The 24,187-nt window shown below is 35.6% G+C and overlaps 1 protein-coding gene across 1 annotated transcript in view; it reads right to left on the bottom strand.

Moving 5' to 3' along the window:
- Positions 1-24,187, bottom strand: part of LOC133337523 (uncharacterized) — a 93,288-nt gene that overhangs the window by 5,519 nt on the left and 63,582 nt on the right. Inside the window, exons 5-11 of the mRNA XM_061545742.1 lie at positions 6,886-7,146; positions 6,635-6,825; positions 3,732-4,082; positions 3,564-3,658; positions 3,127-3,349; positions 2,970-3,061; positions 127-1,004 (exon numbers count right to left, since the gene is read on the bottom strand). Of these exons, the coding sequence (XP_061401726.1) occupies positions 127-1,004; positions 2,970-3,061; positions 3,127-3,349; positions 3,564-3,658; positions 3,732-4,082; positions 6,635-6,825; positions 6,886-7,146 (2,091 nt within the window). The remainder of the gene's footprint in view (positions 1-126; positions 1,005-2,969; positions 3,062-3,126; positions 3,350-3,563; positions 3,659-3,731; positions 4,083-6,634; positions 6,826-6,885; positions 7,147-24,187) is intronic.

The following is a 24,187-nucleotide window of genomic DNA, read 5'->3' as shown; positions in this document are numbered from 1 at the left end:
GTCCCTAGTCCCCATTTTAGTTTCACTATTATTAATCGAAAGGAAAATTCATTTCCGTTTTTTTTTTTTAATTTTTAATTACATTCAGTTTTTTTCATAACCTCCAAGCCTCAGCACAACTCTTACCTGATGTCCATGATATAATGTACTGCTGCTACCAACAATAGCCGTTGATGCTGTCGACGTTGAACCGGTTGTATGTGTCGATGGTGCCGGACTGGGTACCCGTTCACATATACCGCTGCTATTGCTGTTACCAACACCGCTTGACGAATTCACCCCAACACCACTGGAGGATGCAGCTGCCGCAGCATTTGCTGCCTCCGCTTCTTCATCACTGGAACTTAAATTTAAATCTAATTGAATATCACTATTATTAGCTCCTGCGCCACCTGCTCCACTTGTCGTTGAACCAGCCACCGAACTGCTGCTACCACCACCGGCCAAACTATTCGATTGTGATTTGTCACGTTTCTTTTCGGGTGTACCAATCAACGATGAGGGATTGGAATAGTTGGGTGAAATGCTCTTACGATAATCCAGCAGCTGTTGGGTATAACTGAGCGGAGGTAAGGAAGAACGCTGCTGCTGTTGTTGTTGCTGCTGCTGGTGGTGATGCTGATGATGGTGGTGTTGTTGTTGCTGATGATGATGATGCTGCTGCTGTTGTGTTGAGTTTGTTGTTGTCGACGACGATGACACCGATGGTTCATCATTCGAGGAAGATGTGGATTTAATGGAAGAACTATGAGGACTATAAGCAGGTACAGAGGCAACACACAAAATGCGAGCATTACAAACACCATTACAACTGGTCACATTAGGTTCGGGATGTAATGACATAATGCAGACTTGACCCACATATCCGTCACTGTTGCATACCCAAACGTCACGTTTCTCACTTAGAGTGGCGGCGGCACAGGTGAATTGTAGACCAGCTCGTGTTTTGCGTATCGGTATTGAGGTTAAGAATTCGGGTATGGGATGACGTTCCAAGGTGGCGGCTGTAAGAAGAAGGGGAGGAGGAAAATTAAATGAGAACATAAAGTATTTTGATTATAAAGAAAATCTAATGTAGCTCTATCTGAGGGAGCTCACTTGAATTAGTAGCTTGCATCAAAGGTACATACTCTAGGTTCCCATGTTTCAGAGAATTAGGAGAATCTGTTGCAGAGATCAAATAATATTGGTCAAATAATATTGGCTACTTAAGGGCCAGCTGACATTTGGCCAGTTATCCAAAGTAAATGAATCGAAGCCATCTAAGGTCTGATATTGCACAGACGAAGCCACAGGTGTATTTAATAAAATGTCGGAATAAATAATAAGAAGTTATATAGAGCGTATACATGGCGACAGCATGCATACACCCCTATTCCCCATAACACTTCCTTCATAATAATTGTGCGTATGCGTTGTGACAACATGTATACGCCCCTAGTCCCTGAATTTATTTTTACTGTAAATGAATCGGAGACAATTATTTCATGACGGAGGAGTGCACCGACAGATATTATTCAGTGTTGGTCACCGATACCAGATACTCCAGTGCAGGATTCCCTATAGTGAACTTGGACAACTATGGTTTTCAATTCTGATGATAGAGGTCAGGAAATGTTTTAAAAACTGTATCTACATTGCACAGGCGAGGTACTCACTAACCACTTAATATTGGGCTATATTCTCCGTGTTCAGTTGTTCCATTACAAACAAGACTGAGATAATCTGCGTCATATCAGATTTCTAATTCTTCCTCTATTTTCATTTCTGAGGACAATTAGTTGGCATCTGGGATCAATTATATTTGAGCAGTGGCCACTGAGGCCAGATTCCTTCGGTTAAAAGTTATCTAATAGACCCTTGAGGTCATTTACTTCATTTCAAGAAACTATGAGTATATTACATGCCAACTGTTCCTTATTTATGGTCTCTGAGGTCAGATGCTATATTGGATTGACCACTGAGACCCCATACTCTAAAGAAGGGATCACATACATCATTGAATATGTCACTGAGGTCTTTTACTCAATAACTTATGAGGCATGATTAATTTCGTAGTTCATATAGGCGTATGCGTTGTGCCAGCACTGATACGCCACAACTATATCAAAGACAATCCAGAAACCAGTTAGGCTACTTTCACTTTAAAGCTATACGAAGTTTTAAGCAACAACAAAAAAAGGCATCTGACCAATAATTTAAGTTTTTGAGGCTTAATACTCCAAAACAGAGGTCAACTTTTTAATATTTTGATCATCTAGTCAATACCAGAATCATATGAGATCTTTTAAAGTTCTCTGAGACTTAATTGCCGAGCAAGTCTTAAATCTCTTACTCCATTATAAGTATCTCTGAAGTCTCCCACTCTATATTTATATTCATAATTTAAAATTTATTAAGTTTTCAGGTCCACATAGGCGTTTAAGTAATGTCAGTATTTATACGTCACCTCTTCTCTATATTAAAAGTTCTCTGAGGTAATTCACTTTGAAAAAATATTGTTTCTGCCGAAAATTCCGTATTTAAAAGGTCCCTTACTATTCATTACTGTCCTCTTATGCCAACTGAATCATAATACAGGTTGTCATAGCCATATAAGTTATGTCAAGTGGTATATGTACAAAATACTCTTCTTTGAAGTATGTTGCTTTGCAAAATAATATTGTAAGGCCTTCAGATTTCCCTTTCTTCAAAGTACTGCAACCTAATGACAATTAAGGAATTTTTCAGTTTATTACAAGGGGTAGCGTATACGTTACGACAATACGTATACGCCACTGCGTGTAATGATTAAAGTTCCCGAGGTGAATCGGCAAAACTTAACTTCCGATGAAAGATGATACATGACTTCGGCATTGCGTTCTCTCCAATGAACTTGCTAACTTCGCAGATTCATATAGACGTATACGTTATGCCAACACGCATACGTCATAAAATTGTTAATGATCTTCATAACATTTCTCACTTACCTAATTTCTGTTTGGCTTCATTGAATGTCTCCTCCCATTGTGTTCTCTTTTCAGACTTACTAAAGACTATGGATAGCTTTTGAGTACCATTTCTGAAACGAAAATCAAAAACAAATTACTGAAAGTTCTGAAAATGTTATTGAGTTATGCTACTCACGGTGAATTAACCGCTAATTCGAGCATATTCAATTGAGCATCATTTGTCTGTCGCTCCGACAATTGTCGCTGGGCATCACGTAACAGCTCACGGATGACATCTTCCAAATACTGATGCGGCATTTTGAGAGAAGCTGTAATTTCACTGATCTGTTGTAATTTATTGCAGTCTTCTGCGAGATTTTCAATTTCAGTCATTATGCGTTTGATGTTTTCATCTTTTGCTGGAAGTATAAAAAAGCAAAATATTACTAAAAGGCCACACGAAATATAAAAACGATGGTTCATAAACAGTTAATAGTGAAATCATCGAAATTCCCACATAATTGAACCACAGTGCGTATACGTGGTGACATCACTTATACGCCCTTTGTATACTATCATTCAAAGTTGAATTCTTTAGTCTCTTTGGGTATATTTTCACATTGATTTACTTACTCTTAACAATTTCCAAACAATCCAACGAGATCTTGGTTAAAAATTTATATTTATTTGTATCCAGCGTGGAGGCCACTGTACCCGGACATGTTGTTCTATATGGAAAATAAATTAAAAAAATGTTTAATACCTGTTTTTTTCTTCCCTATTCTATTTCTTCACACTTACGTATTCGGTTTTCGTATGGTACCACTTCGTTTTTTAATACTCGTCAATACCAGCAAATCGTTGAACAAAAAGAATCCGCGCTCTTTTCGTGCTCCTTGACCCGAGGGCATTGTTACCAAATCGAAAAGTAAAAATTGTCGATCTGGTGCTATGAGATCGGTAATGCCTTCAATAACACCCTCCAATTCACGCAGTGTTGCCTCTCGCTGACCATTTTCGAGAATTTCACGTTCTTTGCAATTGATATGCACCAGAATATCGTGTACAAGCTTGAGAACATCCTGCAGATGTTTTTGATCGGGATGATCGTGATCGGTGTGTTTGATAAGTCTTTGGAAGAGTAGTTCGTAGCTGGAAGAAAGGGAGGGAGAGAAATTAAATTGTAAATATGGATAATAGATAGGGTTAATGTCCTGGTCTATAGACCACGGTTCTGCCAATAATATCCACGTTTGTAGGATTGATTGTTCTGACAAAAATAATCTTTAAATTTGCACGTTTGTTGCCCTACACGTTCTGGAAAAAAATTTCTTAAAAATATAAGATCATAGACACTTTACTTTTATAAATTTTTCTTAAAAAATTACATTCTTTCTTAAATTCCACTTTTATAAATTTAAAGGTCTTGTAAAAACTTTTCATTCAAAATCCACAATTAAAGGCCTGAATGTCCTGTCATTTTTTAAATCCACGCTTATACAACTGAATATCCTGCTAATATTTATTAAAAACACGATTAAAGACGTGAACATCCTTCCAAAAAAAATGTACGTCTATCAGCCTGAATATCGGCCATTTTTTTAGTTCACGTCTATTAACCTGAATGTTCTGTCACGTCTATAACCCAAATGTCCTGCCACAAATTTTCTTTCAAAGTGACCATCCTTACAAATATATTCCTTAAAAGAATCCACGTTTCGGATGGACCTTAAAAAGTAATCCATTCTTTGGAGATAACTCAACGCCTTGTAGAGGTAAAATATTCATTAAAAAGTGTAGGCTTTTTGAGGACCTTGAAGAGATTTTCTTAAAAAATTGCAGGTTCTTTTAGAATCACGGAAAAATATTATTTAGGAATTGCAGGTCATTTAAAGACCTTGAAAAAATATTCTCTAAAAAGTGCAGGTCTTTTCAGGATCATGAAAAATATTTATTTACAAAATCCAAGCTTCGGATGCTCCTTGAAAAAATATTGCTAAAAAATCGACACTTCGGATACACCTTGAAAAAATATTCTTAAAAAATCCACGCTTCCGATGCTCCTTGAGGCTTTGTAGAGGTCTTTGAAAAATATTCTTAAAAAATAAATGCTTCCAATGCTGCTTGAGGCCTTATAGAGATCCATGAAAAAATGTTCTTAAAAAATCCACGCTTAGGATGCTCATTGAGGCTTTGTAGAGATCTTTAAAAACATTTTTCTTAAAAAAAGGAAAAAATTAAAAATGTTCTTTAAAAAATTCACGCTTCGGATGCTCATTGAGGCCTTGTAGAGGTCCTTGAATCGTATTCTTAAAAAACAAATTAACGCTTCGGATACTCCTTGAAAAAAACATTCTTTAAAAATCCACGCTTCGGATGCTCCTTGAGGCCTTGTAAAGGTTCTTGAAAAAACATTCTTAAAAAAAATCCCGCTTCGGATGCTCCTTGAGGCCTTGAGGTTCTTGAATAAACATTCTTAAAAAAAATCCCGCTTCGGATGCTCCTTGAGGCCTTGAGGTTCTTGAATAAACATTCTTAAAAAAATCCACGCTTCGGATGCTCCTTGAGGCCTTGTAAAGGTTTTTGAAAAAAAAAACATTCTTTAAAAAATCTACGCCTTATAGAGGTCTTTGAAAAAAAAAACATTCTTTAAAAAATCTACGCCTTATAGAGGTCTTTGAAAAATATTCTTTAAAAAATCTACGCCTTTTAGAGGTCTTTGAAAAATATTCTTTAAAAAATCTACGCCTTATAGAGGTCTTTGAAAAATATTCTTTAAAAAATCTACGCCTTATAGAGGTCTTTGAAAAATATTCTTTAAAAAATCTACGCCTTGCAGATCATTAAAAAAATATTCTTTAAAAAATCTACGCCTTGCAGATCATTAAAAAAATATTCTTTAAAAAATCTACGCCTTGCAGATCATTAAAAAAATATTCTTTAAAAAATCTACGCCTTGCAGATCATTAAAAAAATATTCTTTAAAAAATCTACGCCTTGCAGATCATTAAAAAAATTCTTTAAAAAATCTACGCCTTGCAGATCATTAAAAAAATATTCTTTAAAAAATCTACGCCTTGCAGATCATTAAAAAAATATTCTTTAAAAAATCTACGCCTTGCAGATCATTAAAAAAAGTATTCTTTAAAAAATCTACGCCTGGCAGATCATTAAAAAAATATTCTTTAAAAAATCTACGCCTTGCAGATCATTAAAAAAATATTCTTTAAAAAATCTACGCCTTGCAGATCATTAAAAAAGTATTCTTCAAAAAATCTACGCCTAATAGAGGTCCTTGAAAAAATATTCTTTAAAAAATCTACGCCTTGTAGAGGTCCTGGAAACACTATTCTTTAAAAAATATACGCCTAATAGAGGTCCTTGAAAAAATATTCTTTAAATAATCTACACCTAATAGAGGTCCTTGAAAAAATATTCTTAAAAAACCTACACCTAATAGAGGTCCTTGAAAAAATATTCTTAAAAAAATCTACGCCTTGTAGAGATCCTTGAAAAAATATTCTTTAAAAAATCTACGCCTAATAGAGGACCTTGAACCTTGTACAGGTCCTTGGAAAATATTCTTTCAAAAACCTGCGCCTTATAGAGGTCCTTGGAAAATATTCTTTAAAAAATCTACGCCTTGTAGAGGTCCTTTTTAAAAATCCACACTTTGTGAAGACCCTTTAAAAAAGTCTACTTACTTTGGAAACTTCTGAACAGGTTTGATCAGCAAATAGTCCAATGTCAGCTTGCCCTTATGTTCACGGGCCGTTGTCTCCAGGAATTTGGCAAATGCAGGTCGTTGATGTTTTGTGGTACGTATGGCATTTTTGGCACGACTACAGTTATTCACAAACGAGGTGTAGACCTCGAGAACTTCCAATTTGGAAAACTAAAAACAAAAAATATTTTACAATTTTAATTTCTCAAAAATAGGTCATAAACTCCTTACCGTTTCCATAAAAGCATCTCCAACTTTTTGCTGGGCATCCCAATTATCCAAACGATTACGCAATTCAGCCAAGAATTTCTCATGGATTTCCAAAATGTCTGGGACCATAAAGAAAATTTCATCCACAGTGCGGGCCTCAATGACGCCGGCATGTTCCGGCGATTTCAAAGCCTTCAAGTAACGATTAACCATGGTTTGCAGGGATTCAACATAGGATTGTTCATTGCGAAAGATTTCATGGACAATGTGTGTTCGGGTATCCTGTAAGAGAGAGAGAGAAGAGGAAGATGTTTCAATTATTACCACAATCAAGAAGAAAGCAAGAGAAATTCCCCTGAAAACCCAAACATCAAAATATGAAACAATAAAGTGATAAACCCCATTCCCTTTTCAACCCCCTTCCCGCCAAGTAACTTACACCTTCATAGCCCCCTATTTGCCATTTGCCATTGCCATCCATTTGTATTCGACGTTCGGAATCATCTTCTGAATCGGAACATGTTATCGATGTCATTTTCTTTAAACGTTCACATTTTTCATTTTGATATGCTGCCGCTGCTGCTGCACCACCGCCCTTTGTAAATTTATTGGCCACAGTGGTTATGGCCTGATTAGCTATCACTGACATGGATTGTGAGACACTGGATGAACTGGAGGATGAGTTAATGGGTGCTGTGGTGGTCTGTTGCAAATCGTGCAAACTTAAACGTAAATTTTCACGATTGTGTGTCATATTAATATTGTTGTTGTATGTCTTGTTGTTATTGTTGTTGTTGCAAGGTTTTCTTAGCAAACAAATATTGTTTTTGACAAATCAAAAAATCAAAATGAAAATTTAGGCGCAACTTTTTTGCAATTTGTTTTTAGGAATGTATTTTTTAAGGAGGGGATTTTTTAGTACTGTTTTTGTTTTCTTTTAAAGGTTGTTGTTTTTTATTTCTTTGCTATAATCCAATTATTTTATGCACTTTCTTTGTTTGTTAGTTAAATATTTTATTATGTTTTTTTTTAAATAGTTTGTTTATGTTTATAAATAAATTAACAGCATTGTTTCTTTGATGAGCTCTGTGGCGAAAAGCGAATAAAAACATGAAATGCTTTATAAATGCGGTTTTGGCGTTTTTTTTTTTTTTTTGTATGTGTTACAAATTACGAATATATGTAAGTGTCGTTGATTTTGATCTGTGGTTGTGTTATCACAAAAAATTGTTATGCTTTTAAATATAATTGTCACTTCAAAACCTTCCCACATGGGGTAAAAAAAATGCATTATCACAATAAATATCATCGATGGCGTATACATATTGACAACACGTATACGTTAGGTATGCCGTCAGATTGAAGATGTTATGTATGGAAAAGGAAAAAAGAAATACAAGCCAAAAAAATATAGGAGTCTGGGGCTTATAGGGTAAGATTACAAACAGAGAGATACAAATTACACAGATAAGTGAAAACTAATCACAAATGTTATAAACTGAATATCCTTCTAAGCTACTATTTGGGAAGTAAGAAAATACGTTATGACTTCTTCATGTATAAAAGCAAAAAATCTATTTTACTTTATATTTTTGAACGTTATAGACATATCAATCCTTCTACAAATGATATACAATAAACTACATTATCGCAATTAATATCACCGGTGGCGTATGGCTGCTGACAACACGTATACGCTAGCTATACCTTCGGAAATGACAAGAGGAAATATAGCAATGGAAAAGAAACACACGAAAAGAAACTAAAACAGGTATAGAGAGATACAGATTACACAGAGACATGAATCACAAATATTTTAAAGTAATGTAATAAACTACTAAATGGGAAGTAGGAACGACATATTTATTAAAAAAAAATAACTTCGTGGCGTATACCAGATGACAACACGTATACGTTATGTATACCTTAAGATTTATGATTTCGTAAATATGGAAGTGAATTTAGGGCCAAATTACACAGAGAAATAATAATTATATTGAGTGATAAAAAAAAACAATCACAAATATTTAAAACCAATATTCTTTCAAACTACTATTTGAGAAGTAGGAACATATATATAGAAATCTTCATCTATGACATTTAAAAACCAGTGAGCGGAGCAGTATAGTCGGACGGGGCCGACCATACGATACCCTACACAACTACCACAGAACTCAAATTTTTTCCGAGCCTGGGCAATATTTCGTGATATTTTCACCCTCTTGCCCAATTAGAGGTAAACATCACCTTTTCCTCACACTGACATATTTTCGAATATTTCGAGTATTCAGTACAGCTATTGTCCACATTCCCTTCACCGTGGGTTGTGTTGTCATGTTCGGCTTTCATTTGTGGTGTATATATCGACTCGAAAATAACACCAAAATTATTATCTGATCATCACCGAAAATTATAGGCGTTGTCCTTGACCATAACTGGAACCTAATGGAACATTTCAAAGCTATCAGCGCTATATTTCCGCCCTCCAGTATGGTAACGGGTTACTAAATAATATACGAATAAGGAGATACCTGTAAATATTTGGGTGTAACTCCCACATCCGATCACATACCACAATATAATTGGTATTAATTTAAGGTCAACCACTCCTCTTGGATATAATATCAACTTCTCGGGTCTATGTCCTTCAGGGACAAATATATACGCTATAGAATACAAATTTTGTCATTTTTCACCCAAAAGTCAGGGTTCTTTTGACCCGCTAAATATTGACCAATCCTTATCAAAACAGGCATGCTTATTCTTTGGCCCGATCCCCCTCTCCATGTAAAATTTCGCGATGTTCGGGCCATAATTGCGGTATCTGGAGCGACCAGAAAAACGGAAAAAAATTAAGTATTTGGTCCATTTCATCATCTAAATATTAACATATCTTTACCAAAAACAATAGGGGTCTTCATTGGCCAGAACCCATCCTACATGCAAAATTTCGTGAAGATTGGTCCATAACTGTGGCCTGTATCGTGTTTACAAATTATAATGGACAGATGGACCGACGGACGGACACACATGTCTATATCGACTCAGCTAGTCGAGATATGACGATCGGTATACTTAAAAGTGGGTCTAGGATCAATATTTCGCTGCGTTACAAACTCTTGGGGCTGCACAAAGCTATAATACCCTGACAACATAGTTGTGTAGGGTGTAATAAGTATAATTCGGTGCGCATACCAGATGACAACACGTATACGTTATGTATACCTTTTATTTGATTTATGATTACGTAAATATGGAAGTGAATTTGGGGCCAAATTACACAAAATTACAAATCGTGGCCTACTATGTGATACCCTTCACCACTATGGTCACATACAAAAGGCGCAAATATATACAATATCCTGTAGATAGAACAGACAAATCATCTTTAAAATTTAATACACAACTTAATACACATCAGTCTAGACTTAATTCAGAATGTTTTGCCAAATTTCGTGCCAATCGGAAAATTTATAGTAGCTTTGGTGCACCATTTACCTCAAATCGGACGAAACTATATATGGGAGCTATATCTAAACCTGAACCGATTTTCAGGAAACTTAACACACATCGTCTTAGACTTAATTAAGTAAGCTGTGCCAAATTTAGTGCAAATCGAAAGATATGTAGGAACTTCCGCGCACCATTTACATAAAATCGGACGAAAATATATATGGGATCTATATCTAAATCTGAACCAATTTTCACGAAACGTAACACACATCATTCTAGACCTAATTCATTACGCTGTGCCAAATTTCGTGCAAATCGAAAGATATATAGGGACTTTGGTGGACCATTTACCTTAAATCGGACGAAACTATATATGGGAGCTATATCTAAATCTAAACAGATTTTCAAGAAACTTTATACACATCATTCTATACCTAATTCATTACGCTGTGCCAAATTTCGTGCAAACCAAAAAAATATTAAGGGACTTTGGTACAACATTTACCTTAAATCGGACGAAACTATATATGGAAGCTATATATATATATATATATATCTGAACCGATTTTCAAGAAACTTTACACACATCATTCTAGACCTAATTCATTACGCTGTGCCAAATTTCGTGCAAATCGAAAGATATTTAGGGACTTTGGTGCACCATTTACCTTAAATCGGACAAACCTATATATGGGAGCTATATCTAAATCTGAACCGATTTTCTCGAAACTTGGGACACATCATTTTGGACCTAGTTTAATATTCTGTGCAAAAGTTCGTGAAATCGAAAGATATATCGGGGCTTTGGTGCCACATTTACCTTAAATCGGACGAAAATATATATGGGAGCTATATCTAAATCCTAACCGATTTTTCCAGATTTCAATAGGGTTCGTCCTTTCGCGATGTTCGGGCCATAATTGCGGTATCTGGAGCGACCAGAAAAACGGAAAAAAATTAAGTATTTGGTCCATTTCATCATCTAAATATTAACATATCTTTACCAAAAACAATAGGGGTCTTCATTGGCCAGAACCCATCCTACATGCAAAATTTCGTGAAGATTGGTCCATAACTGTGGCCTGTATCGTGTTTACAAATTATAATGGACAGATGGACCGACGGACGGACACACATGTCTATATCGACTCAGCTAGTCGAGATATGACGATCGGTATACTTAAAAGTGGGTCTAGGATCAATATTTCGCTGCGTTACAAACTCTTGGGGCTGCACAAAGCTATAATACCCTGACAACATAGTTGTGTAGGGTGTAATAAGTATAATTCGGTGCGCATACCAGATGACAACACGTATACGTTATGTATACCTTTTATTTGATTTATGATTACGTAAATATGGAAGTGAATTTGGGGCCAAATTACACAAAATTACAAATCGTGGCCTACTATGTGATACCCTTCACCACTATGGTCACATACAAAAGGCGCAAATATATACAATATCCTGTAGATAGAACAGACAAATCATCTTTAAAATTTAATACACAACTTAATACACATCAGTCTAGACTTAATTCAGAATGTTTTGCCAAATTTCGTGCCAATCGGAAAATTTATAGTAGCTTTGGTGCACCATTTACCTCAAATCGGACGAAACTATATATGGGAGCTATATCTAAACCTGAACCGATTTTCAGGAAACTTAACACACATCGTCTTAGACTTAATTAAGTAAGCTGTGCCAAATTTAGTGCAAATCGAAAGATATGTAGGAACTTCCGCGCACCATTTACATAAAATCGGACGAAAATATATATGGGATCTATATCTAAATCTGAACCAATTTTCACGAAACGTAACACACATCATTCTAGACCTAATTCATTACGCTGTGCCAAATTTCGTGCAAATCGAAAGATATATAGGGACTTTGGTGGACCATTTACCTTAAATCGGACGAAACTATATATGGGAGCTATATCTAAATCTAAACAGATTTTCAAGAAACTTTATACACATCATTCTATACCTAATTCATTACGCTGTGCCAAATTTCGTGCAACTCGAAAAATATTAAGGGACTATGGTACAACATTTACCTTAAATCGGACGAAACTATATATGGAAGCTATATATATATATATATATATCTGAACCGATTTTCAAGAAACTTTACACACATCATTCTAGACCTAATTCATTACGCTGTGCCAAATTTCGTGCAAATCGAAAGATATTTAGGGACTTTGGTGCACCATTTACCTTAAATCGGACAAACCTATATATGGGAGCTATATCTAAATCTGAACCGATTTTCTCGAAACTTGGGACACATCATTTTGGACCTAGTTTAATATTCTGTGCAAAAGTTCGTGAAATCGAAAGATATATCGGGGCTTTGGTGCCACATTTACCTTAAATCGGACGAAAATATATATGGGAGCTATATCTAAATCCTAACCGATTTTTCCAGATTTCAATAGGGTTCGTCCTTGGGCCAAATTTTAGGTTGTGCAAATATTCGTCTCCAAATTGTATGAAACTGATTTGGTCCAAATAAACATGGGTTCTAAAACCAATATTTCGATGAGGATGAGATGATCCCTTATTCAGTCCTATGCTCCTAAATCAGCAATTTTGAAAAACTGTATTCAAAAAATTTTCTCAAGACACCATTGTACTAATTTTTTTCTGTTAGTTCAACAAAATGTGTCAAATTGTACTTTTTTTAGCTAAGTCGATGATTGATCTGCTGTAGTGATGGATCTGCTATCTATCTTTGAATAGAAGCAACACTTATTACATTTTTGTTCAGTGGTTGGGGTCCTTGCTTATTTAGTGTTGCAATTTTTCTCCAGGTGGACCCATCTCCCACCATTCCAATTTTGTATTAACCTCATGTGTAGATGCTAATAACGAAGGTGGTTATTAGAAAATTAAGGGTTCTACAGATATAATACAACTGGAGGGGATGTAAACCCCTTAATAAAGATATTTGAAAACAACATAGAAAGACTATTTCATCCTACACAAGGATTCGAAGCCGGTACACATTGTTTTATAGCCTCACACACTATGCCACCCCTTTTTACGGAGTGCAAGCACATATTCTCATCATGCGATTTATTAAATATATAAACTAATTATTGTGAAAATATTGAAATAGTTTTGGATTTCGCCACTTGAAAAAAAACGCATAAAATTTCCGTAAAACAATTAGATCTAGGTGGTTAACAGATTGAAATATATTTCCAAAGGAATTTTAACAAGACACAATTGTACAAATGATTTTCCTGTTACTTCTCTTTAGAGCATGGGGATTTCACAAAGTAGATCTTCCTACAAAGTAGATGATTGGTCTGCTGTAGCCTGTACCAAGTAATGGAGCTGCCATCTATCGTTGAATAGAAGGAACACTTATTAGAATTTTCTTCAGTGGTTGGGGTCCTTGCCTATTCATGATGCAATTTTCCTCCAGGTGGACCCATCTCCTATCATTCTAATCTTGTATTAATATCATGTGTAGATACTGATACGGAAGGAAGTTATTAGAAAATTAAGGGGTCTACAGATGTACTTCAAATGGAGGGGTGTAAACTTCTTAATAAAGAAACCCAATTCGAACCAGGTACACATTGTTTTATAGCCTGACACATTATGCACTGCACTAAGGCACCCCCTCCCCACGGAGTGCAAGCCCATCATCATGCGAATTACTAAATGTATAAATTTATTATTGGGAAAATATTGAAATAGATTTGTAGCCTGTTCTAGGTGCTGATGGTGCTGCCATATAAGGTTGTCTAGAAACATCATCTCCTTGAGTTCAGTGGTTGGTGTCCTTGATTATATAGTGTTGCAATGTTCCTCTAGGTGGACCTATCTCTTGTCATTCCAATCTTGTGTTAATGTGTAGGTGCTGATGATGAGGGAGGTTATTAGAAAAATTCGAATTCGCCTGAAAGCGGCATAATTTTAGGCGAATTAAAAATTTGATAAATATAAAATTTTTGTATTCTGAAAAATGTTATCAAAAATTCTATCCAGCTAAATTTTTATTTTATTTTAAAAAAAAGATAAGGAAACAGAACTGGTTAACATGTATATGTTGTTTATCGGTACATTAAATGATGTTTTTTGTTTTGTTTTTTTGCTAGAAAACCAAAATTGTTTTAATAACTTTTAATAAATATTTTTGTGTGCCCTCAATAATAACTCAATTTCCCTTCAACATTATTGAAATATGAAACTTTCTACCAACTAATAGAAACATGGCCCTATTCCTTTCCATGAAATATTGAACTATCTTCCATCTAATATAAACATGCCCAATTTCCCTCCTCTTCCCTGTTTTGCATTTAGCACATTGCGGAGGCATTTGTTTTGTTTTTTCCTTTCCATCCACATTCCCTCATTTGACTAAAGTTCTTACAAAACTTATTATGAGTTTTTAAGTGGTTTGTGTCTCCTCAAGACATTGCTGCCGATGGTGTTGTCGCCCAACATAACCGAACCACCAACTTGACTTGTGTTGTGGCTGTTGGTCGGAGATAGAAGTTTCCGGTCGCGTTTTGTTTCATAGATTTATTTATGCCTTTTATTCGATAATAAAGTTAATGCCTTTGATTGAGTGCTAGCGACGGTGAGAGAGAGAGAGAGAGAGAGAGTGAGCGAGCGAGCGAGTGATAGATGCTTTTATCGTTGTCGACCCACTTACGCTTGAGTAGGTAGGCTGGCAAAAAATATATATTGCAAAAATTATATTTACCATTAACAAGCAATGCTAACAAAACAAAAAACAGACCGAAAGTCACATATTTACACCCAAGAGATATGGACGAACTTTAATAGATTGAAATTGGTCGATATTGGGGTGGAATGAAATAAAAGCCGAATGTATTTAAATCAGGAATTTTAAAAATCATCACCTATGTGCAGGAAATACAATGGGTTTGATAGTTCAAAGACTTATAGAAAGATGTTTATCTATAGCAAAATATATTATATATATATATATATTCAGAACATAGGTTTTGGAGGGAATAAAAATCAAATGAAGAAAGCAAATAGAAAGTCGTATGCTTTCTACAAAACACTCAATAGAAATTAGTTGACATGACAAATAGGCATAGCAGATGATAGCGCCACCCAGACGAAAATGGCAACACTAATATGAGTAAGGACTCCAACCAATGCCAACCATTTAAGACAATGTTGATTCTATGCAACTATAGGTGACAGCTCTTTTACATAGAAATTAGTTGACATGAAGAAGTTATATAAAGTATGAAATTTAGGATTATTCCCTTTCCATATAATTGTTAACTTTTATCTTGCCTATTGATGTATGGACCAACCAGAAGATTTTTATAGGTTAATCGAACTATTGTAATATATTAGGTTTGCGTTAATTGAACCATTCATTACAATATTGAATGATTTTTTTTAGTTCACTTCAAATGTGAACCTAATTGACTACTCTGCCCACCCTAATGTATGTATCAATATCTATATTAAACTACTTTATTAAACCCTCATATATATACATGTACAAGTATATGCGACAATGTTCGACCCACATTTTTTTTCTTGTGTACTTAATTTGGTGTCAAACTTTTAACCCAATATCATCACTTCGTCCCGTAAAAAATGTGAGGGTGTTCTATTTTTATGCAGGCTAATTGACAAAAAAGAAAAATATCACCAAAGGAACAATGACTCCACAAAAAAAACAATTTGTCCCTTAGTAGTTGGTTATGTGACAAAAAAAACTAAATTTAATTAGGTTTTTTTTCAACTCTATGAAAATGGAATAATTGCTGAGAATATCGGGAAAATTAAAGGGCTAATTCGAATATGTGTGATGCATACTTTTAGGCGAGTCATATTCTTTCAATACATTAAAATGTCAGCAAAAAACTAATCGGTTATGTGATCAAAAAACTAAATTTAATTAGGTTTTTTACATTCCAACTCTATGAAAAGGAAATTATAGATGAGAATATCCGGAAAATGAAAGGAACATGTGTGATGCATACTTTTAGGCGAGTCATATGCGTTCAATACATAAAATATCTGCAAATATTTTTTGTTTATAAACTGGTCATACTCTTTTCTGAAGGTCTATACTCTGTTTGTTAACCACTGAGGAAAGGTCGGAGATATTTTTGCATGAGGAAGAATTCTATAAAGCTGTAGAAAACCTATGGAATGTATTTTGCCATCTATGAACAGAATAAATACCAGCATCATTCTAAACATAGGATGCTCAAATAAAAATATAAAAAAATTCACCGAAGACCTATAACATACATTGTATCCGCAGAGGGGTATTATATTATAAGGTTTACATATATATATATATGTTATATACAATGTATAGAGGGTCTATAAGAGGTTATGAATCTTAAGAAGACTAATTGAATGATTTTAGCATGGAAGGAAACCCTTTAGAAGTTATGACCCATAAAAAATAGAGGTAATTTCAGAAACCATGAACAATTCTGAAGTTTCGCAGGAATTTTTTTTTTAATCTGTTTGGTTCTCAAGAAATTGTTGATTGTATCGAAATTTAAATATGCACTCTGGTCCTTTCCTTAGGGTCATATGGTATAACAACCTACGCTTTACGCTTTGTCACTTAAATGGCATTTGTCTGTTAATAGTTGCATATAAAATAAAACTATTGATGAGAATATCTGGAAGGCTGAATCGGTGTGTGATGCATACTATTAGGCGAGTCATATGTGTTCGTCACGTTTTCATTGTATCAAAAAAATACTGCCATAACATAATTTTGATCAAAGGGTTTTAGGAAGAGTCATTGAAGTCAAGAAAAAATGAATTTTCGTGTTGAATGTCCTTTTTCTAAGTCATGGAGAAACTGTCAGACTCGTTAAGAAAAAAAACGTATAAAAAGTAAATTCTCCAAACATTTTTAATGAAAAAATCTAGTTGTCTACAATATGAACCAGAAATTAAATTAAATGCCAGTTTCAAAACAAAAAATGTATTGTAAGAAGTTCTTCTACATACCAAAGATGCATATAGAGAAGGCCTACATACACTTTTCTACATCCGCACTGGGTCGACCACATGATACCCTTCACCACTTTGGGTATACTGCGGTATTTCGGTATTACAATTCCGTGTCAATGTTCCCTGGAAGGAACATACTCATACCTTTCTGCAACCTATGCTAAATTAAATTTCATACACGATATTCGGTACGCCGCACTGTTAAAAATTTAATCTCAATCAGACACCCGTTCGAAATACATATGGAAGATATGGCTGCATTTCGTGCAAATCGAAAGCTATATAGGGACTTTGGTGTACCATTTACATAAAATCGGACGAAAATATATATGGGAGCTATATCCAAATCTGAACCGATTTTCACGAAACTTAACACACATCATTCTAGACTCAATTCAGTACGCTGCGCCAAATTTCATGCAAATCGAAAGATATATAGGGACTTTGGTGCACCATTTTTATTAAATCAGACGAAAATATATATGGGTGCTATATCTAAATCTAGACCGATTTTCACAAATCTTAGCACACATTATTCTAGACTCAATTCAGTACGCTATGCCAAATTTCGTGCAAATCGAGAGATATATAGGGACTTTGGAGCACCTTTTTCATTAAATCGGACGAAATCATATATATGGGACCTATATTTAAATCTGAACCGATTTCTACGATACTTATCACACATCATTCTAGACCCAATTCAGTACGTTATGCCAAATTTCGTGCAAATCGAGAGATATATAGGGACTTTGGAGCACCATTTACATTAAATCGGACGAAAACATATATATGGGACCTATATTTAAATCTTAACCGATTTTTACGATACTTATCACACATCATTCTAGACTCAATATAGTACGCTATGCCAAATTTCGAGCAAATCGAGAGATATATAGGGACATTGGAGCACCATTTACATGAAATCGGACGAAAATATATAGATAGCTATATCGAAATCTGAACTGATTTTCACGAAACTTAACACACACCGTTTTAGACTTAAATAAGCACGCTGTGCCAAATTTCGTACAATTCGAATGATATATAAGGACTTTAGTGCACAATTTACCTTAAATCGGACGAAAATATATATGGTTGCTATATCGAAATCTGAACTGATTTTCACGGGACTTCACGTACGCCATTCTAGTTCTAATTCAGTACGCTATGCCAAATTTCGTGCAAATCGAGATATATATAAGGACTTTTAGATGAAAATATATATGGGAGCTATATCTAAATCTAAGCCGATTTTTTCCAATTTTAATGGGTTCGTCCTTTGGCCTGGGTTTTATCCAATTCGGATGATAAATGCGACCTGTACTTTGTTTACAATTAAACATGGACAGACAGACTGACGGACTTGCATAAATCGTCTCAGAAAGTGTTTCTGTGCATGTTCTCAAAAGGAACCATATGTCTATCTCATTTCCCTTTGCCTGTTGTAAACATACGACATAATATCCTGTACCACACTTTGGTGAAGGGTACGTTTAGAACATAAAACACAATGTCCTACATTACAGGTATTACATCAAAAAAAAGTGTCAGTTCCATGAAATTGTACCAAAGGAAATTTCCTGTCTCGCACTCACCTAGAAACATAGAAGTAGTAGTGGTGGTACCAGCACTAACAACAACTCTTGTTTTGTAATATTACAAAAAACACCATCTAACATTGCCACTCGTCTTGATTCCATTGAGAGGTTTCTTGTTATTGTAGTTTTGCCCTCAACTTGTTGTTGATGTTGTTGGCGGTGTGTTGTTGCCCGCTAAACAATAACCCACGAAAAAAATGGGTATGAAAGGACACGCCATTGGTAGTAACTATTGCGGCAATGTCAACAACTGACTGGCTGGTTGACGACGTAAAAAAAAACGCACACACACACACACCAACCATCAACTGACTGCAACTACAGTCAAGGTTCTTGAAAGTTATTTTGTTATATTTTTTTGTTTTCCTACACCACCTCTGTCGAGCCCTCCTTGTTCACTTGTTCTTGACTTAACACAAAGGGAAACAGCAAATACTCAAACATAACACACAAAATCAGTAGAAAAAGGACAATGATGAACAACTGAAAGTGCAGGAACCAACAAAAAAATAAAGAACACAACAACTGAAAGTTAAGGTCGTCATCAATGCCTACGATGAATGGCTGCATCTGCTGCAGTCATGAAGGCAGACCATCAACATCCGTATCCATTGCCACCACAAATTATTTAAAAAACCAACTTTTCCCTATGCATATTTAACCCAGTTGAAGGAAATGGGTTTTGCTCTTAATTGATTCTATTTTGGGAGAGAAATTGTATTGTTCTTTGGTTAAATTAATTTATTTTATAAGGTAGCAAACAAAATTTAATTGCATTGGAACTGAGAGTAAAGGTAGCAAATGGGAATATTTAATATTGAAAATAGTTGCAAATTTTCCTTTTCTTTGGAGTAGTAAAATAATGTAATTAATGCGAAAATTTTCAATAACAGAAGGAAGGATGATATTGTGTCGATAATGTTTTTTTTTTTTTTTGGATAATATATAGGAGTGGGATCAAATTAGTTTTAGGGGCTTTCTCACCGCCACCTGTAGTGTAGTAAAATAATGTAATTGACACGATATAGGGCTATAACATTCTCATGAAATTTTCTCTCAAATTGGAATACTGGGCCGTTGGCGAAGATTTTATTATTCTCATGGCCCAAAGCAAAAATTCTCAATGTTCTTAAATAGATCTTGCTGACAAAATTTTGATCGAACCTCTTCGAAAATTCTCCCGCTAATCGAGAAAATCTTCTTTAAAAATCCACGCCTATTGCCTTGATGATGCTCGAGAAAATCTTCTTTAAAAATCCACGCCTATTGGCTTGATGATGCTCGAGAAAATCTTCTTTAAAAATCCACGCCTATTGCCTTGATGATGGTCGAGAAAATCTTCTTTAAAAATCCACGCCTATTGCCTTGATGATGGTCGAGAAAATCTTCTTTAAAAATCCACGCCTATTGCCTTGATGATGCTCGAGAAAATCTTCTTTAAAAATCTACGCCTATTGCCTTGATGATGCATGAGAAAATCTTCTTTAAAAATCCACGCCTATTGCCTTGAAGATGCTCGAGAAAATCTTCTTTAAAAATCCACGCCTATTGCCTTGAAGATGCTCGAGAAAATCTTCTTTAAAAATCCACGCCTATTGCCTTGATGATGCTCGAGAAAATCTTCTTTAAAAATCCACGCCTATTGCAAAAAATCTTCTTTAAAAATCCACGCCTATTGCAAAAAATCTTCTTTAAAAATCCACGCCTATTGCAAAAAATCTTCTTTAAAAATCCACGCTATGCCAAATTTCGAGAAAATAGAAGGATATATAGGGACTTTTGTGCACCATTTACATTAATTCGGACGAAAATATAACTAAATCTAAACCGATTTTCACGAAACCTAAGACACATCATTCTAGAATCAAAACAGTACGTTGTGCCAAATTTCGTACAAATCGAAAGAATTATAGGGGCTTTATTGCAGCATTTACAGTAAATCTGACGAAAATATACATGGTAACTATATCTAATTCTGAACCGATGGAGTGGCGGGTTTTTCTAGTTCCAAATGCCACAATTTTGATATGCCAAAGTGGTGGACATTGGTCTCATCAGTCAAGAAGTTTGGTCAATGGAATTGTGGGTAATTCTCATGCAAGAATTAGCAAAGATCCAACTTTGTTGATGATCGGCCAACGTGACTTCTTTTTTTAACTGAACTTTTTAAGCTGAAATAGATCAGATCAATATTGAAAATTAGCTGCAATTTTTTTGCGCCCTGAAATGGTAAATTGCAGCGCCATCTCCTTTAAGATGGGGAGTAAACACTTCAAAACGTTATATGTGCGATAAATCAAAATATTGGCCGATATTCCTATATTTTTTTAAAATATCCTCCATATATGGCTACGGAACGGTTTTAGGTATTTTGACAGTTTTTGGGATATTTCCCAAACGAAGTATTTTGACTTTCCATTTCGGGTTTTCCTACAAAATACTGAAGGGTCTGAAATTATTTGTCAACCAAAGTCGGTAATTTATTATTATAGTCGGTATTTATTATTTTATTGGAACATTCCTAGAAGTAGCAGAAAAAATGGCAAGAACCTTATAGTGATTTCAGGAAACTGCCAGACGGACGAATCTGCCAGAGGCTAATATATTCTAAATAGGGTCTCCTATGAATATTTCAATGATTATTTTATATATGTATGTACACTCCATATGTTGATGAATAAAATAAAAATAAATACCATAGATCATCTCATATACATTTTATAAGTCTTCTATGGTTCTTCCATTAATTTAAAATATTGTTGAGTCTTCTATATATACCTGTTTGCCCAACCATTGATTACTTGGAATATGAAGTAACTTTCAGTCTCGTTTTTATGTATTACAACAAATTATTTGGTCATAAATTACTCTCATTTACATGTGTACGACTTCTATCAGATAAGTATTGCCTAAATATGCTCTTCCATTTTTCTCCCAAATTTCTTCGTATACTTCTCTCTCATAAAATTACAATGCGTGAGCATAAATGTCCAAACAACATTTAGTGAGCAGTTCTTAAATTTCGAGTGGGTGGCAAAATGTTGTCTCGTTTAAGTGAGTAAACAAATGAGTGAGTGTGTGTGTGTGTATGTGTGTGCGTCGGCTGTCACACACATTTTTCCTCCCTAAAACAAGAGAGTTATGTTTTGTGTGTATATTACGTATGGTGAGAGCGGTAGTAAGGTAGTAGTTATGCCTGTTGTTGATGTCAAAATAACAACATCAGCAACATCAACAAGTGGGCTGTTGTGCCATCCAGCCAACCAACCAGCCAGTGAACCAGTCACCATGCTGTGACTCAAACAACGTAAATAACAACACCAACAAAAACAGTACGTAATGAATTATTGTGGCTTTTGTCATCACCATCAACATCATCATCAATGTCGTTAGCCATGATTTTACTGGGGGTATCCATGATCAAAGTCATCACCGTCATCAACACAACAGCCGGCAGTCATTCGGCCAGCCAGTCAGAGAGTCAGGCAAGGAGGGATGCAACCTAGTGCCAAGTATAACCTCTCTAGACGTTGCAACCGTACAGCTACTGCATTGGCTTTCGGGGTCCTTTGCCTGTGACACTGACAACTTGGTGCCAAGCGCAGTTGGACACAAAAGTTATTATTTTGTTTTTGACATTTTCATTCTCATGGAAAACAGCAGAAACAACAACAACAAGTAGAGTATGTATGTCGTTTGTTGTTTTGTACAATGATTTACGTGTTGTTTATTTCCTTCATCGAAATCAGAAGATTTTCTAACAGAATATGGTAGAGGTATGTTTTTGGTAGAGATATTGGGGTGTAGCGGTTGTGATGGGAGAATTTTCGATTGAAAGAAAACCAGTAAGGAAAGTAGTAAAGTCGGGCGGGGCCGACTATAAGATACCCTTCACCACTTTGGGTATTTTCATCAGATGAATTCTGCCGAATTCTGCAACCTATACTAAATTTTTCATTTGTTCAGATATAGGGTTGCTTCTTACAATGGAACAATATTACCTAAATTCGGGAGAAAATATATATATAGAAGCTCTATCTAAATCTGAATCGATTTCAAAACTTTCCACATATCAAAACTTACGCAGTTTTGTGTAAAATCGGACGAAAATACATATGTAGAAGCTATATTAAAATCTGAACCGATTTCAGTGCAGAGTTTAACTTATATTAACTAAAGTTTATTGTACAAAAATTTTGTGCAAATCGAAATATCTATAGGGACTTTGGTACACCATTTACATTAAATTGAACGAATATATATGGGGCTATATCTAAATCTGAACCGATTTTCAGGAAACTTAACACACATCATTCTAGACCTAATTCATTACGCTGTGACAAATTTCGTACAAACCGAAAGATATATAGGGTCTTTGGTGGACAATTTACATTAAATCGGGCGAAGATATATATGGGAGGTATATTTAAATCTGAACCAATTTTCACGAAACGTAACACACATCATTCAAGACATAATTCATTGCGCTGCCTTCTGTCTTTGTGGATTCTGATGTCTGGGACGTCTTAGCGAGCTTAGACGTCTCAGGCATCAGCTTCCTGGATGTACCAGGGCCATCAACAGGTTTCTCCTGGTTTCTCGGTGCTAGCATCTGTTTCGACAGCCAACTGCCTGAGTAGTCTCGCGACGTCACTGCAGGGCGTGGAGACTGAGTCGAGATCCTCAACATCGCCAGGGTTTACTTCCCTAGTCAGCAATTGGGAGGACCGTCCTTGCTTCAGAGGAGACACCATGGTTGCTACTGTGTTTATCACCGTAGTTTCCATGATGTCATCTTCGTCCGACAAGGGCGAGTCATCCCAGAGCTGATTTGGGATGCTTTCCTGACTAAAGCGGAAGGAGCCGGTTTCCTCTAGATGATTGAGGAGAAGATCCGACTGCCTCTCCAGGCTTGCATTATCGTCGTCGAGAGAAAATTGGTTAAAGAGAGGTCCAGTGGAATTGCTTGGGTCGTCAACACTTGGGGGGATTCGTTGATGTCTAATCTTGTAGAGTTCGAGACTGAGGGTGCCAAGGCAGGCACACCAGCATCAGTCGAAAAATCGAATGCCTTGTTTTTTTTTTTTTTTTTTTTTTTTTGGGGGGGGGGGGGGGTGAGTTAAGTATTTTAAAAGACGGCTCCTTAGTAAGTGCTGTGAGCGAGGGTTTGAGGTCGACCATGGCATAGCCTCTTACCATGGTAAGGACTTGGCAACTAAGCCTGAAACACTTCTTGAGGCGCCCAGGTATCAACAAGGCTCCGTT

Source organism: Musca vetustissima, unplaced genomic scaffold (genome assembly GCF_032173495.1).
Source record: "Musca vetustissima isolate MV318-11 ecotype Yass unplaced genomic scaffold, APGP_CSIRO_Mvet_v1 utg71041, whole genome shotgun sequence".
NCBI classification, from domain to species: domain Eukaryota; kingdom Metazoa; phylum Arthropoda; class Insecta; order Diptera; family Muscidae; genus Musca; species Musca vetustissima.
This window is presented reverse-complemented; position numbering and strand designations above follow the sequence as displayed.